Source organism: Pelodiscus sinensis, chromosome 12, assembly GCF_052426305.1.
Source record: "Pelodiscus sinensis isolate ZL-2025 chromosome 12, ASM5242630v1, whole genome shotgun sequence".
Lineage (NCBI taxonomy): Eukaryota > Metazoa > Chordata > Testudines > Trionychidae > Pelodiscus > Pelodiscus sinensis.
This window is the reverse complement of record NC_143063.1, coordinates 50,284,213-50,299,566: the sequence shown is the minus strand read 5'-3', so window position 1 is coordinate 50,299,566 and position 15,354 is coordinate 50,284,213. Positions and strand designations below refer to the sequence as shown.

Genomic DNA, 15,354 nt, shown 5'->3' with positions numbered 1-15,354 from the left:
AGAGCCCCCCCATGCCCGCCATCCCAGGGGCGCAGGCAGAGCCCCCCCATGCCCCCCATCCCAGGGGCGCAAGCAGAGCCCCCCCATGCCCGCCCAGCCCAGGGGCGCAGGCAGAGCCCCCCCATGCCCCCCATCCCAGGGGCGCAGGCAGAGCCCCCCCATGCCCCCCATCCCAGGGGCGCAGGCAGAGGCAGCAGGCAGAGCCCCCCCCCGCCCAGGGGCGCAGGCAGAGCCCCCCCATGCCCCCCATCCCAGGGGCGCAGGCAGAGCCCCCCCATGCCCCCCATCCCAGCCCCCCAGCCCCCAGCAGGGCAGCCCAGGGGCGCAGGCAGAGCCCCCCCATGCCCCCCATGCCCCCCCATCCCAGCCCAGGGGCGCAGGCAGAGCCCCCCCCCCCCAGCCCAGGGGCGCAAGCAGGCCCCCCCCCGCCCAGGGGTGCAGGCAGAGCCCCCCCATGCTCCCAGCCCAGGGGCGCAGGCAGAGTCCCCCCCCCCCCCCCCTCCCAGCCCGGGGGCGCAGGCAGAGCCCCCCCCCCCCCATGCTCCCAGCCCAGGGGCGCAGGCAGAGTCCCCCCCCCCCCCCCATGCTCCCAGCCCGGGGCGCAGGCAGAGCCTGACATGGGACCCTCTGGCTCTTTGGTCCCTGTGGCACACGCAGCATCAGGCCATTGCTCATTCCCAGCCAGCAGGATGTGGCCGGGGCGTCTGCCCACCCCAAACGTCCCCTAAACCCCCTGCGCCCGCCCCAGCCCCTCCCCGAGCCTGCCCCCAGCGCCCCCCCGTGGGGCACACGTGGGCCGGCCGGCGCAGACTCACCTGGCGATGCCGCCATAGTCCAGCCCCTCCTCGCCCCGCATGATGATGTAGAGCCGCCGCCGCAGGTCGTAGGGCTTCATGTTCATGATCTGCGGGCAGAGACGGGAGCAGCGTGACCCCCCCGTGCTTTCTGAAACGGCCACACGGCCACGAACACAGAACTCAAAGTGCTTTGAGCCAGTGAGCACCGATCTGCATGGCACGAGCCGCTGGCTCCGGGGCCCGTACTCTGCTGTGAAATCGGAGACAAGGAGTGGGGGATACGTGGTGGGTTCAGAGGTGTGATGAGAGACATGGACGGTGCCACCCTCAACGGTTAAACTATCTCTTCTGTCCTTCAGTCTGAGCAGTGGCTGGTAGGGAGTGGCCTCAACTGTTTAACAAAAGGAATAGGAAAGTAGAGACCTTGGTCTTTTGGCTGGGCTGCACCTGAAGGAAGGAGCAGAAGACCCCAGGGTGGGGAAGAGGGACCTGGTTCGGAGGGGCAGCTGGAAAAGAGGTTTTAGGGGGAGTTGGAAGAGTTTGAACTGAGGTTTCAGTGAAGAATTAGCCAAGCGGTTTTGTTTCTTTTGATTTGTAACTTACTTTGCTCTGCCTGGTCTCACTTATTCCCACTTCAATCCTGCTGCTTCCACTTTAGAATATCATGTTTATTTTCTATCAAACGCAGTGTAAATAATTGTTACCTGGGGGAACCAGTGTGGACATTCCCCCTTTCATTGTTCCAGGGGGCGCCCCTAATTCTCTGGGGTCTGATCCCATCTGGGGAGTGCTCTCAGGAGGATGGGCCCAACTGCTCTCTCCTCAGACCTGAAGTGGTTCAGTGTCTGGGCAGGGACCTCAGCCCGGGGCCTTGGCTGGGGGAGACCAGGGAGCTGGCCCAGCAGGACCGGGCGGTGAGGAGCCCCAGAGAGTGGGAAGGCGAGTGGCAGTGGCCGTGTCAGCTCCCCAGGAAGCATCCCCGAGAGGTCGTCTGTGACTGCCCCCCGTCACAGCGTCCCTGAGCCACTGCACAGGGGCTCCCCCGCTCCTCCGGCAGCCCCTCTCTGGTATCCCCGACAGCCCCCTTCCCACGTCAGCCCCCTTCCCGCCCCCTGGCCCTGCTCCCCGGGCCGCTCCCCCACGCAGAGACTCGCCTGCTGGAAGGAGTCCTCGAAGAGCGTCTGCCGGGACACGCTGATCTTCACGTGGCTGGGCAGCGCGTTGGACTGGAAGCAGACACAGGCAGGGGCTCAGAAGGGCTCGGGGGGCCCAGCTCAGCCCCCTGCCCCCCAGCCGGCGCCCGGCCCCTACTCACGTGGCACAGGAAGCGGAACTGGTGATACTTCCAGCGGAAGCTGCGGTCGTACGCCCCTGGGGAGCCGCCCTGCTTGTTCCTGCAGGAGCAACACAGGGGCCTTGGTGGGAACCCACTCAGCCCGCACCCAGCGCCCCTCGCAGCGCCCGGGGCAGGGGCCACCCAGCCAGGCAGTGGGGAGCAGCCGCCCCGGCCAGGACCCTGCAGGCCCCACCTGCCGCCGGCCAGTCAGCCCCACAGGCTCCGCACCCGGGTTTCAGGCTCCCTCCCATGGGCAGCCCACGGCCCTGGGCCCGGCCGCGGGACGTTAACCGGGGGCTACGCCAGTAATGGAGCTGTCGGACGGGCAGGCAGCCCCTCATCCCGGCTGGCGCTGGGCCCGAGCCGCCGCGGCTCTGCAATTTCCAAGGCCGTAGGGGCCGGGGGCGGGCCGGGACTGAGCGGGGAGCAGGAGGCCCACGGCGACCAGGTCCCCCTCCCAGCCACCAGCTGCCGCCTCAGCAAAAGGAGGGGCCCCGGCAGGCAGCACCTTACCCAGACTCGAACCCAGGGCGCGGGTCCTTGAAGGTGGTGGTGCGCGTGTTGTGGTCCACGAAGTAGCGCACCCCCTCGCTGGTGTACTTCATCTCCCAGCCGGGCGGCAGCGCCGGCTCCTGGATCATCCTGCCCACGCAAGGGAGAGGGCACTGGGCACCTGCACGTGGGGGGCCGGGGAGCCGCTTCCCCCGGCTGGGAACAAGGGCGGCTCCAGGCCTGGGGCCACCCCCGGAGCCTGGGGATCGGCTCTGGCCTGGCTCGCGGGAAGCCCTTACACACGGCAGGACTGGGCCAGGAACCCCGCAGTGAGATCTCAGCCACCCCCAGCAGTGCCAAATGGGGAGCACGGCACAGCACCCCCAGCCTCCGCACGGCACCCCCGGCCTCCACACCCCCAGCCTCCACACGGCCCCTCCGCCCAGCACCCCCGGCCTCCACCCGGCACCCCCGGCCTCCGCACAGCACCCCCTGGTCTCCGCACCCCCAGCCTCCGCACGGCCCCTCCGCCCAGCACCCCCGGCCTCCACCCGGCACCCCCAGCCTCCGCACGGCACCCCGGCCTCCACACCCCCAGCCTCCGCACGGCACCCCCGGCCTCCATACCCCCAGCCTCCACACGGCCCCTCCGCCCAGCACCCCCGGCCTCCACCCGGCACCCCCAGCCTCCGCACGGCACCCCCGGCCTCCATACCCCCAGCCTCCGCACGGCACCCCCGGCCTCCATACCCCCAGCCTCCACACGGCCCCTCCGCCCAGCACCCCCGGCCTCCACCCGGCACCCCCAGCCTCCGCACAGCACCCCCGGCCTCCATACCCCCAGCCTCCACACGGCCCCTCCGCCCAGCACCCCCGGCCTCCACCCGGCACCCCCAGCCTCCGCACGGCACCCCCGGCCTCCACACCCCCAGCCTCCGCACGGCACCCCCGGCCTCCACACCCCCAGCCTCCACACGGCCCCTCCGCACGGCACCCCCGGCCTCCACACCCCCAGCCTCCGCACGGCACCCCCAGCCTCCATACCCCCAGCCTCCACACGGCCCCTCCGCACGGCACCCCCGGCCTCCACACCCCCAGCCTCCGCATGGCACCCCCGGCCTCCACACCCCCAGCCTCCACACGGCACCCCCGGCCTCCACACCCCCAGCCTCCGCATGGCACCCCCGGCCTCCACACCCCCAGCCTCCACACGGCCCCTCCGCCCAGCACCCCCGGCCTCCACCCGGCACCCCCAGCCTCCGCACGGCACCTCCGGCCTCCACACCCCCAGCCTCCGCACGGCACCTCCGGCCTCCACACCCCCAGCCTCCACACGGCACCCCCGGCCTCCACACCCCCAGCCTCCGCACGGCACCCCCGGCCTCCACACCCCCAGCCTCCGCACGGCACCCCCGGCCTCCACACCCCCAGCCTCCACACGGCCCCTCCGCCCGGCACTCCCGGCCTCCACCCGGCACCCCCAGCCTCCGCACGGCCCCTCCGCCCAGCACCCCCGGCCTCCACCCGGCACCCCCAGCCTCCGCCCAGCATCCCTAACCTCCGCCCGGCACCCCCAGCCTCCGCCCGGCATCCCTAACCTCCGCACGGCACCCCCAGCCTCCGCCCGGCATCCCTAACCTCTGCACGGCACCCCCAGCCTCCGCACCCCCAGCCTCCGCACGGCCCCTCCGCCCGGCACCCCCGGCCTCCACCCGGCACCCCCAGCCTCCGCCCGGCACCCCCAGCCTCCGCCCGGTACCCCCAGCCTAGCACCCCCAGTCTCCGCACAGCACCCCCGGTCTTGCTCTTCCTGCCCTGCCCAGCCAGTGGCGGCGACCGAGCACAGGCCGCGCGGTAGGAGGGGCCCGGTGAAAGTGCCGCCTCAGCCAGGGCTCTCCTCACACAGAGGCCTGGCAGATGCTCTCAGACAACCCCCCCCCCCGGTCACCGCCGTGCTGCGGCTCCTGGGCCCAGGCCCTGCCGGCAGGATGCGCCGGGCCCCCGGCCACGCTGTGTCTCTGGGGGTGGTCGGGGCCCCGCGTGGGGGCTGCCTACCCCTGCGTGCGAGGATCCTCCCACTGGGTGGTGCGCGTGTTGTGGTTCACGTAATACACTCGCCCGTTGTCCTGCCGCTTTTCTGGGGAGAGGGGGAGACAACGTCAGCCCATCGCCCGCCGGGCGCCCCCGCCCCTCTCCGGCTCCGCCCCATCCCCGCAGTGGCAACGCAGCGACGGGGGCGCTGGTTGATGCACGTGCTGCCCTGGCCTGCTCCAGCACCCGCGCCGGCGAGGCCAGGGGTAGCGGGAGCTCGTGTCCCCCCCGTGAGAGCAGCGCACGGGCCGCGTACCCCTCCCACGAGCGCAGCGCACGGGCCGCGGACCTCCCCCCCCAGTGAGAGCAGCGCACGGGCCGCGTACCCCTCCCACGAGCGCAGCGCACGGGCCGCGGACCTCCCCCCCCAGTGAGAGCAGCGCACGGGCCGCGTACCCCTCCCACGAGCGCAGCGCACGGGCCGCGGACCTCCCCCCCCAGTGAGAGCAGCGCACGGGCCGCGTACCCCTCCCACGAGCGCAGCGCACGGGCCGCGGACCTCCCCCCCCAGTGAGAGCAGCGCACGGGCCGCGTACCCCTCCCACGAGCGCAGCGCACGGGCCACGTTCCCCCCCGCCGCGAGCACAGCCTGGGGTACAGCGCCACACACACGCCCCTCCCCCGGCCCCACACTCATGTGTCCATCCCTCCACAGCACACGCAACCCCCTTGGACACGCCCACTGTGCGCGCAAGGTACGCCTGCCCCTCGCACTGCCGGGCTCTGCCCAGTGCGCTCAGCCCTCCCTCCACGTCCACCCCCCAGCTCACAGCCAGCAGCTGCGGGATGCGCCCCCAGACAGCCCTGGGCACAGCCTGCTCCACGGCCCTCGCCTGGCACCCCACACCCAGCTGCACCCGCCCCTCGCAGCCAGCCCCTCACCCACCAGCCCGCAGACACGGCGCCCCAGCCGGCCTCCCACACACCCAACCCCACGCCGGATCCCCCACCCCAGTCGTGCCGCAGCACCCCTGCCCCTGCCCTCTGGCCCGCCAGCCCCAGCACCCCGGCCCCTGCCCTCTGGCCCGCCAGCCCCAGCACCCGGCCCCTGCCCTCTGGCCCGCCAGCCCCAGCACCCGGCCCCTGCCCTCTGGCCCGCCAGCCCCAGCACCCCGGCCCCTGCCCTCTGGCCCGCCAGCCCCAGCACCCCGGCCCCTGCCCTCTGGCCCGCCAGCCCCAGCACCCGGCCCCTGCCCTCTGGCCCGCCAGCCCCAGCACCCGGCCCCTGCCCTCTGGCCCGCCAGCCCCAGCACCCGGCCCCTGCCCTCTGGCCCGCCAGCCCCAGCACCCGGCCCCTGCCCTCTGGCCCGCCAGCCCCAGCACCCCGGCCCCTGCCCTCTGGCCCGCCAGCCCCAGCACCCGGCCCCTGCCCTCTGGCCCGCCAGCCCCAGCACCCGGCCCCTGCCCTCTGGCCCGCCAGCCCCAGCACCCGGCCCCTGCCCTCTGGCCTGCCAGCCCCAGCACCCGGCCCCTGCCCTCTGGCCTGCCAGCCCCAGCACCCTGGCCCCTGCCCTCTGGCCCGCCAGCCCCAGCACCCGGCCCCTGCCCTCTGGCCTGCCAGCCCCAGCACCCTGGCCCCTGCCCTCTGGCCCGCCAGCCCCAGCACCCTGGCCCCTGCCCTCTGGCCCGCCAGCCCCAGCACCCGGCCCCTGCCCTCTGGCCTGCCAGCCCCAGCACCCTGGCCCCTGTACAGTCCACGGGCAGCCCCGCCCGCCGCTCCAGAGCCTGCGGTGGGGAAGCAGGAAGCTCCCCCGAGGCGGCGGGCGGCTCAGCCTGCAGCTGTAATTGGAAACAGGCTCCCTTCCCCCGCCCCTTCTGGATGCTCCGGCAGCTCCTGTGTCCGCTCCCGGCGGCAGGGCCACGGGCGGCACAAACTCACCGGCACGTGGGCCGGGTTGGCGGCCGCCGGGTTTGGATCAGCTCAGCCTGGGCTTGCCGGGCTGTCACCGGGGGGCCCTGCCCACGTCGGCGCTGGGGGCGCTGCTGGCGGTGGCCTGGCACTCAGAGCCAGGCAGCCAGTGGGGGGGAGGCTCTGAGGGCAGCTCCCCCCCCCCCAACGCAGCCGGGCAGAAGGCAGGCTGGTGTATTTCCCCCTCCCTGTGGCCACGCTGGGCACTGGCCCCGGGGCAGGACCCCAGCCCGAGACACGCTGCCCCCAGAAAGCGCGGGGTGCAAGCGCCAGAGGCTGGCTGCCACGGGGCCCGCCACCTTCCATGGCCACGAATTCAGTAGGGGCCTCGTTATGGGGTCAAAACCGGGCGCAGGGGAGCCAGCTCCTGCCCACAGCCCCGCTCTGCTCACAGGGCCAAGCGACGGGCTGCTTCCCCTGGAGTGACCCAGGCCACAGCACCTCCTGCCGGGCCCGCGCACCGCAGCCGCTGGAGGGAGCAGACCAGGCGGAGCTGGTGCCTCCCGGAGGGGTCTAGGCAGCAGCACGTACTGGGCTCTCCCGTGGACTGGCCACTGCTCCGGACCCCCACTTCCCCCAGCCCACGGGGCCCCCGGAGCCCCGCTTCGCCCAGCCCACGGGGCCCCCCGACCCCCGCTTCGCCCAGCCCACGGGGCCCCCCGACCCCCGCTTCGCCCAGCCCACGGGGCCCCCCGACCCCCGCTTCGCCCAGCCCACGGGGCCCCCCGACCCCCGCTTCGCCCAGCCCACACCGGAACTGAGCCAGCCCACAGCCTAGCTGGGTCTCTGCCCCCCGGAGCCACATATCGCCCAGCCCACAGCCCCCCCAGGTCCCCGCATCACCCCGCCCCCGGCCCCCCGCATCGCCCCTCCCACTCAAGCTAGGTGCAGCATTAAAGGGGGCTCCCCCAGGAACACCGGGAGGCAGCGGGTCAGGAGTCCAGCTGGCAGGGCTGGGGAAGTGCCTGGTCCCCCCCCCCCCAGGGCCCCCGCCAGGTGTGAGATGACAAGCAGCTCCGGATCCCTGCGGCCTGGGGGCGCCCCGGAGCCACCGGCAGGTTTCTTCCCTTGCGCCTGTCAGCTCCCCGGGGTCCAGGCAAACAGCCACCCCCCTCCCCCACTGCCGGGGTGCTAATGGGTCCCAGCCACTCGGACCCCAGCACGTCCTACCCCCGCCTGCGTGGGGCTCCCGGGGGCTCGGGCCTCGCCGGGGCCCACTGCCCCCATCAGCCCGGCGCTGCGCTGGCCAACCGGGCCCCAGCCCGAGAACCCCCCAACGCGGGCACGTTCCGGAGACCCATCGCCCGCCGAGCTGCGGCCTGAGTGGGAGGGGGGCCAGAGGAACCCCCTCTCCTCGGACAGCCCAGTCCCAGTAGCGCCCCCGGGCTTCCCGCACCGGCCCCTGCGCTGCTCTCGCCGGCGCCCCGCGTACTCGCCCGCACACGCTCCCGAGGCGGCCCCAGGGTGCCGGTGGGGTCAGTGACCTGCCGGAGCCCGCAGCAGAGCCCCCACCTCCGCAGGCCGGGGGTCGCACACCCCGCCGAGACGCCAGCCCCGGAGCGCGGAGCTCTCGCCCAGGCACTGGCTGTCAAACCCCCGCCCCGGCTCTCACCCCAGCACCTGCCCCCCGCCCGCCGCAGGGCAAGGGAGGCCGGAGCCAGGGGCCGCAGGAGGGGCAGGCCAGGTGCGCGGCCGGCTCGGTACTTACCCCAGCCTGGCGGAAGCGGGCCCAGAGGGTCATTGTCAGACGGGGTCCCGGACGGCTGGAGGCAGCGGAGGGGCAAAACCACAACACAGAAGCCAGAGATTACTGGGCGCCGGGCACAAGCGGAGCAGAGCAGCGGGGGCCCCCGATCTCAGCCCAGGCAGACGGAGCCGGCTGCTGACAGCGACCTGCCCGTCGGGGGTGCAGAGGCCCCCGCGACGCAGGGACTGGGGCCGCGGGAGGGAGACGTGGGGCGCACGGCTGCTCTGCTCCTGCTGGCCGAGGCGACTGACGCGCCACCCCCGTTACACCTCCAGCCTCCTCCAAGAACCACACACCAGAGGGGAAAAATAGCGCAGGCCTTTCCAATGAAATCATCCCCACAAGCCCTGTCCACGCCCAGCGCTTCCTGGCTCGGCCGGCAGCCGCCCCCGCCCCCGCCCCCCGCCAGCGGCCGCGCAGGACGCACCAGGACTAAGGAAACATTCATGCCTGCGCAGACAGGCGGCTCCCCCCGGCCACCGCACAAAGCACCTTTCTTCTGGCGCGGGGGCCGGGGTGCGGCGCTGTTTGGATTAACCCCCCCGGCCTGCGGGCGCTCTCCGGGGGCCGGCCCGCCAGACCAGACAGGCCCGGGGAGCGGGGGGCTCGCAAGCCCTGCGCAGCCTTAAATAAGAACCACATTGTTGCTCACGCAGCCTCCTCGCTCCCCCTCCGGGCCGGGCTCTCGCTCCCAGGCAGGCCCGGGCCCGGGTCCCGCTTGGAGCAAGGGAGCAGCCCGCTGCGCAGAGCCCCGGGCGCACGACGGGGCCAAGCCGGGGCCGGGACAGACGTGCCCACGCAGCGTCCCCTCCCGCCACCGGGCTGCCCATGGCCACCGGCCCGCGTGGGGAAGCCAGGGGCGTGTGGCGTCCCGCCCGGCCACAGCCCCTTCCCCTGCACACGGCCGCGGCTCAGGCTTCGCTGAAAAATCCTGGCTCGGGCCGGTGCCAGCTCCCCCGCCCTGCCCGGCCAGACGCGGAGCCGGCTGCCAGAGCCCAGCAAGTCACATCCGGAGCTATCACCTCCCAGGGACCTAAAAATAACCCACTGGCGACACGCGCAAAGGCAAAGCCGCGGCCCACGCGGGCCCAGCCGGGGACAGACCCAGAAGCACCAGCAAAACCTCCCCCGGCCCCTGTGAACGCGGCCCAGCCGATGCCCCGAGGCGCCCCCAGAAAATCCCCAGCGCAGGGCCAGGCAGCCCAGCAAGGAGCGCGGCTCCCAGGCGCAGCCCTGATGCAAACCCTGCTGCGGCCCAGAGGCACTGCCCGAGGGCACCGCCCGACAGGGACGCCCAGCGAGAGGGGCAGGCCAGCGGGGAGGGGCGCCTGGGCCCAGCCGCCGCAGGGGGATGGCAGCTGGCAGCGGCCAGCAGGCCTGGCAGCCGCAGGGGAAACAGACGGCTCCCGGCTCGGACAGGGAACAGACGTCCCGGCCGGAGCGTCACAGCCCAGGTGCTCCTGCTGGGCTCCCCTCCCGACGCTGCCCCGCTGAAGGACAGGGAGGGCCTGGCTTGGGCGGGGAGGACGGGCCCTCGGCCCCGGGGGCAGGGAGACAGGCCCCGCGAGGGACACAGAGCCCACGGCCGGGGCATCGCTACAGCTCGCTGGACAGCGGCCGCCCGGGGAGGACAGCAGCCCGGGCCCGCGGCGTCGGGGAGCAGGGGACCCGGGAAAGGGGGAGGCTCACGTTTCTCCCCCCACACACCCCTGCGGCGCCCGGGGAGAGCAGTGCTGCCCCGAGGGGGCCAGGACTCAGCAGGGCTGCTGGACGGGGGAGCGGCGGCAGAGGCGCTGCCCAAGGCCTGAGGGGCACCCGGGGGAAGGACTGACTGGCCCTTGCTGAGTCTCCTCTCTGCAGACTCCTCCAGCCGCTGCCACTCCGGCTCTGGGGAGAAGCAGCAGGGAGGAGGCGCGGGGGGGGGGGTGCCGGGTCTCGGGGGGGGGGCCAGTCTCCTGGGGCAGCCCCCCTCCACGGCCGGAGGGAACTGGCTGGGCTGGAGAAGCCTGGCCCAGCTGGGCTCGCAGCGGCTTCCGCGGTGCGGCCGGAGCCCTGCACGGCACGGCCGAGCCCGGCAGGCCGCCCAGGAACAGCACCGTGACGCCCCCGCCCCGCCAGTGGGAAGGCCCCAGGGCCCAACCGCTCCCCTGCCAGGCCCGCCGGGGGGGGGGGGGCGGGGGGGCATTTCTGCTGCCCAAATCAGGAGGCCAAACAGCGGCCGACGCCCCGTGGCCCAGGGCAGCGCGGCTCCGGGACGGGCCCCCGGGGAGGCTGTGGAGCCGCGGCGTGGAGGGCGCTAAGGCAGGCCGGACACAGCTGTGGGGTTCACGGGCCCTGCCTCGGCGCGGGGGCTGGGCCGGACGAGCCGGCGAGGAGCCGCCGGCAGGTTTCCCCGCGGGGCTTCTCGGCTCCCTGCTGGGAGGCGGCCGAGGGGCTTGTGGGATTTCCCCGAGCTGGCTGCGGCGCGGAGCAGACACCGCGCAGGCGGGCAGCCGGGGGGAGCTAGCTGGCACCCTGCTGAGGACAGCCGGGCTCTGGGCCCAGAGGAGGGCCGGCTGACGCTCCGCAGCGTGCGGAAGGGCCCTGCAAGCCGTGGCCGTGTTCACACCGGAGCCCTGGAGCCCACGTCACCCTGGCTGGTTAGCGCAGCTCTGAAGGACAGGAGAGCGGCCAGACGGGGTCAGACCAACAGTCCATCCAGACCAGGGTCCTGGCTGCCCACAGTGGCCAATGCCAGATGCCCCAGAGGGATGGGACCCAACAGTGATCCCTCCCTGCCGCCCATTTCCAGACAAACACCATCCCCACCCAGCCTGGCTAATAGGCATTGATGGACCCAGCCTCCAGGAATCTATCTAGCTCTTTGTTAAAATTCTAGCTTTTACCACATCCTCTGGCGAGGAGTTCCACAGGTCAACTGTGCACTGAGTGAAGAAAAACTTCCTTTTGTTTGTTTGAGCTCAGCCCTCACTCAGCATCCACAGCCAAGCCAATGCCGGGCCCGGGAAGGGTCCCCCCCCCCCCGCACCGCTCCGGGGTCCCCCCATCCGGCTCCTCCAGGGAAGGCTTCGATTTCCCTACCTGGTACAGGAACCTTTGGCTGAACTGCTGCATGGCCCCTTGGAGCTGGCTCCGCTGCGTCTGCCACTGCTCGTAGTTCCTCACGTACTCGGCCGTGGGGCGCTGCCACGTGGTGGTCCTGGTGTTGTGATCCACGTAGTAGTACCTGCCCCGGGGGTCCACTCGCTTCTCCCAGCTGCAAACAGCGCAACAGGTGGGCCCTGGTCTGGCCGAGGGCCACCCGCCCCGGGCCTGGCTCCCCTGACCCCCACGTACCGCCTGGGGGAGGCTACTGTCTTCAGGTGTGCTGCGGGTCCTGGGGGGTCTCCCCGGGGCTCAGCCTAGCACACTCCGTGCGGGGCTGGAAAGGGGGGGCAGCGCTCCCCACTGTGCCTCGCAGCGCCCCCGGCCCCGAAGCAGCCTCGCTCACAAGTGGCTCTGAGCCCGGAGCCCTGGGGGGGCAGAGGAGCCCCGGGCACTGGAGGGATGCCGGGGCGGGACGGAGACGGGCCAGGGAGAGCGGAAAGCTCCCAGTGCCGCTGGCGCCTCTGGCACAAGGAGCCTGCGGCCCAGCCGGAGGAAGGCTGCGGGCGTGACCGAGCAGGGCCTGAGGAAGCGGGAAGCTCGGTGTGTGACGGGCTCTCAGGCAGCGCTCCGTCCCAGTTTTCCATCCACGTGCAGAATAAACGTTGTTAGGTGCACCGAGGCATGTGCGGACGTGCACCACCCACAGGCACACGGGCTGCAGGCGCTCTGCTGAGCGGCTCCTGACTCTCCTAGGCGGATGCCCAGACGCTCAGCGCTGGTTTCCGTGGCTCCCTCGCTGGCCCTGCTGCTACAGCCCCCCCTGCAGGCCAGACCACTCAGCCCGTCTGAGGCGCGGGAGCGTGCCTGGCTACTGTCTCTTAGCCACCCTCTGGGGGTCCCCTGAGCGGTTTCTGCCAGGGGCAGAGTCCTGGCCATGGTTTCCCAGAGAATCCTAGCGCAGAAGAACTGGCAGGGCCCTTGAGAGTCATAGAGTCCAGCCCCTGCCCTCACAGCAGGACCCAGCACCGTCTGACCATCCCTGACGGGCGTCTGTCCCACCTGCTCTTCCATATCTCCAGGGATGGAGATTCCACAACCTCCCCAGGCAACTTATTCCAGTGTTTGACCACCCTGACATTTGGGAACTTTTCCCTAATGTCCAACCTCAACCTCCCTTGCTGCAGTTTAAGCCCATTGCTGCTTGTCCTTCCTCAGAGGCCAAGGAGAACAATTTATCTCCCTCCTCCTTGTGACCCCCTTTTAGATACTTGAAAACCGCTGTCATGTCCCCTCTCAGTCTTCTCCTTTCCAAACTAAACAAGCCCAATTCGTTTAGTCCCTCTTAGGGCATGTCCTCTAGACCTGTCATCAGTTTTGTTGCTCTTCTCTGGATCTTCTCTAATTTCTCCACATCTTTCCTTCAATGTGGTGCCCAGAACTGGACACAATTCAGGCAGTCCCCGGGTTACATGGATCCGACTTACATCAGATCCCGACTTACAAACGGGGTGAGGCAACCCCACATTAGCTGCTTCCCCCCAGCAGACCAGGGAGACGCAAAGCTAGCGCCTCCCCCCCCCCCAGCAGACCAGGGAGACGCGAAGCTAGCGCGCCCCCCCCAGCAGACCAGGGAGACGCGAAGCTAGCGCGCCCCCCCCCAGCAGACCAGGGAGACGCGAAGCTAGCGCCCCCCCCCCCAGCAGACCAGGGAGACGCAAAACTAGCCCCCCCCCCAGCAGACCAGGGAGACGCGGAGCTAGCGCCCCCCCCCCAGCAGACCAGGGAGACGCGGAGCTGGCGCCCCCCCCCCCCAGCAGACCAGGGAGACGCGGAGCTAGTGCCCCCCCCCCCAGCAGACCAGGGAGACACGGAGCTAGCGCCCCCCCCCCAGCAGACCAGGGAGACACGGAGCTAGCGCCCCCCCCCCCCAGCAGACCAGGGAGACACGGAGCTAGCGCCCCCCCCCCCAGCAGACCAGGGAGACGCGAAGCTAGCGCAGCCCCCCCAGCAGACCAGGGAGACGCGAAGCTAGCGCCCCCCCCCCAGCAGACCAGGGAGACGCAGAGCGGCTTTTCTCAGCAGACACCTCAGCTTGGGAATAAAGGACTGAGGGAAGTGAGGTGTGGGAGAATAAAACTGAGCTCTGGAGAAATGTTTGGCTAGAGTTTCCCCTACAATATGTACCAGTTCCAACTTACATACAAATTCAACTTAAGAACAAACCTGCAGTCCCTATCTTGTACGTAACCTGGGGACTGCCTGTACTCCAACTGAGGCCTAATCAGCGCAGAGCAGAGCGGAAGAATGACTTCTCGTGTCCTGCTCACAACGCTCCTGTTCATGCAGCCCAGAATCACGTTTGCTTTTCTTGCAACAGTGTCACACTGTTGACTCCTATTTAGCTTGTGGTCCACTCTGACCCTAGTTCCCTTTCTGCCGTGCTCCTTGCTAGGCAGTGGCTTCCCATTCTGTGGGAGAGACACGGATTGTTCCTCCCTACGTGCAGCACTTTGCATTTGTCCTTATTAAGCTTCATCCTGTTTACCTCAGCCCATTTCTCCAGCTTGTCAGATTATGACGCTCTCCTCCAAAGCACTTGCAACCCGCCCCCCCACCCCCAGCTTGGTATCATCTGTAAACGTAATAAGCGTCCTCTCTATGCCAATATCTAAATCCTTGATGAAGATATCAACAGAACGGGTCCCAAAACAGACCCCTCGGGACCCCACTTGTTCTGCCTTTCCAGCAGGATTGTGAACCATTAAGAGCTACTCTCTGAGAACGGTTACCCAGCCAGTAGCGCCATCCAGGTTGTATCTGCCTAGTTTACTGATAAGAAGGGCATGTGAGACCGCATCAAATGCCTTCCTACCGTCTAGGTATATCACGCCCACTGCTTCTCCCTCAGACACAAGACTCGTTATCCTAGCAAAGACCGTCTTGTGATCCTATCCATCGTCACCTGGTAACACAGAGGAACGGACCTTCCTTCCTAGGAGTTCAACCTTCCCAGCTGTCCGACGGGCAGGCAGCCGGCCTTAGAGCCCTGCACAGGCCCAGCCTGCCAACCCCGCAGGACAGACGCGGGCTGAGGCGGAGGGCATGGCTTTCACAGCATGGTCCCTGAGTCGGGTCTCCCGTCTAAGTGCACTAGTGATGTGGCTTTATCAGTTGCAGCGTCCATGGGGCAAGAGAGCCAAAGGGACCTCTGGAAAACCAGGGCTCCGAGGGGCTACAGGCGGGTCCTGCCGGCTACCGCTGCAGTGCAAAGCAGGTCGCCTGAACTCGCAGGCGGGGAAGGGGAAAGGCCTCGTTCCAGGGCATTCGCCTGCGTGTGCTGCGGGACCTCCGGGGGGTGGAAGAAGCGCCCGCCCCTACCAGGGATCAGCAATGCCCGAGCCAACTCCTCGCTTTGGGGCACCTGGTTCTTCAGGTGGCTCCCTCTCCTCCTGGCTGCAGGCGCAGGAGCGCGTCCCCGGCAGGGCTCTGCCGTTGCTCTGCACAGAAGCGAGCGCAGCCGTGGGAAGGCTGCCTGCACCCCGCCAGCTGGCTCGAGAAGCAGCGCTCAGATTGCAAGGGAAATGGAACAGAGACGCCAGCGAGGAGGGAGGAAGGGGAAGGGAGAGCCAAGCACAGGCTGGGACGTCCCCGGGAGGCAGCAACCTGCCTGGGCATGGAGCTGCGGCTCCCCCTGCCCGTTTCCTCCTGCGCCAGGCCCACCGGGCCCCCTCCGCCCGCGGAACCCCAGAGCGCTTACCCTGGAGGCAGGGGTCTCTCCCAGGTGGTGGTCTTGGTGTTGTGGTCCACGTAATAGACCCTCCCGTTGGGCAGCTCTCGCTGTTCCCAGCTGCAAGAGGAAGAGACAGGATGACTCGTGGGCGAGGAGACCTTGTCC

General features: G+C 70.3%; 1 protein-coding gene across 1 annotated transcript in view; it reads right to left on the bottom strand.

Annotated features, from left to right (window-relative positions):
• Positions 1-15,354, bottom strand: part of WWP2 (WW domain containing E3 ubiquitin protein ligase 2) — a 75,664-nt gene that overhangs the window by 13,290 nt on the left and 47,020 nt on the right. The window contains exons 9-16 of the mRNA XM_075939767.2: positions 15,217-15,306; positions 11,454-11,628; positions 8,334-8,388; positions 4,681-4,762; positions 2,647-2,775; positions 2,113-2,191; positions 1,952-2,023; positions 816-904 (exon numbers count right to left, since the gene is read on the bottom strand). Of these exons, the coding sequence (XP_075795882.2) occupies positions 816-904; positions 1,952-2,023; positions 2,113-2,191; positions 2,647-2,775; positions 4,681-4,762; positions 8,334-8,388; positions 11,454-11,628; positions 15,217-15,306 (771 nt within the window). The remainder of the gene's footprint in view (positions 1-815; positions 905-1,951; positions 2,024-2,112; positions 2,192-2,646; positions 2,776-4,680; positions 4,763-8,333; positions 8,389-11,453; positions 11,629-15,216; positions 15,307-15,354) is intronic.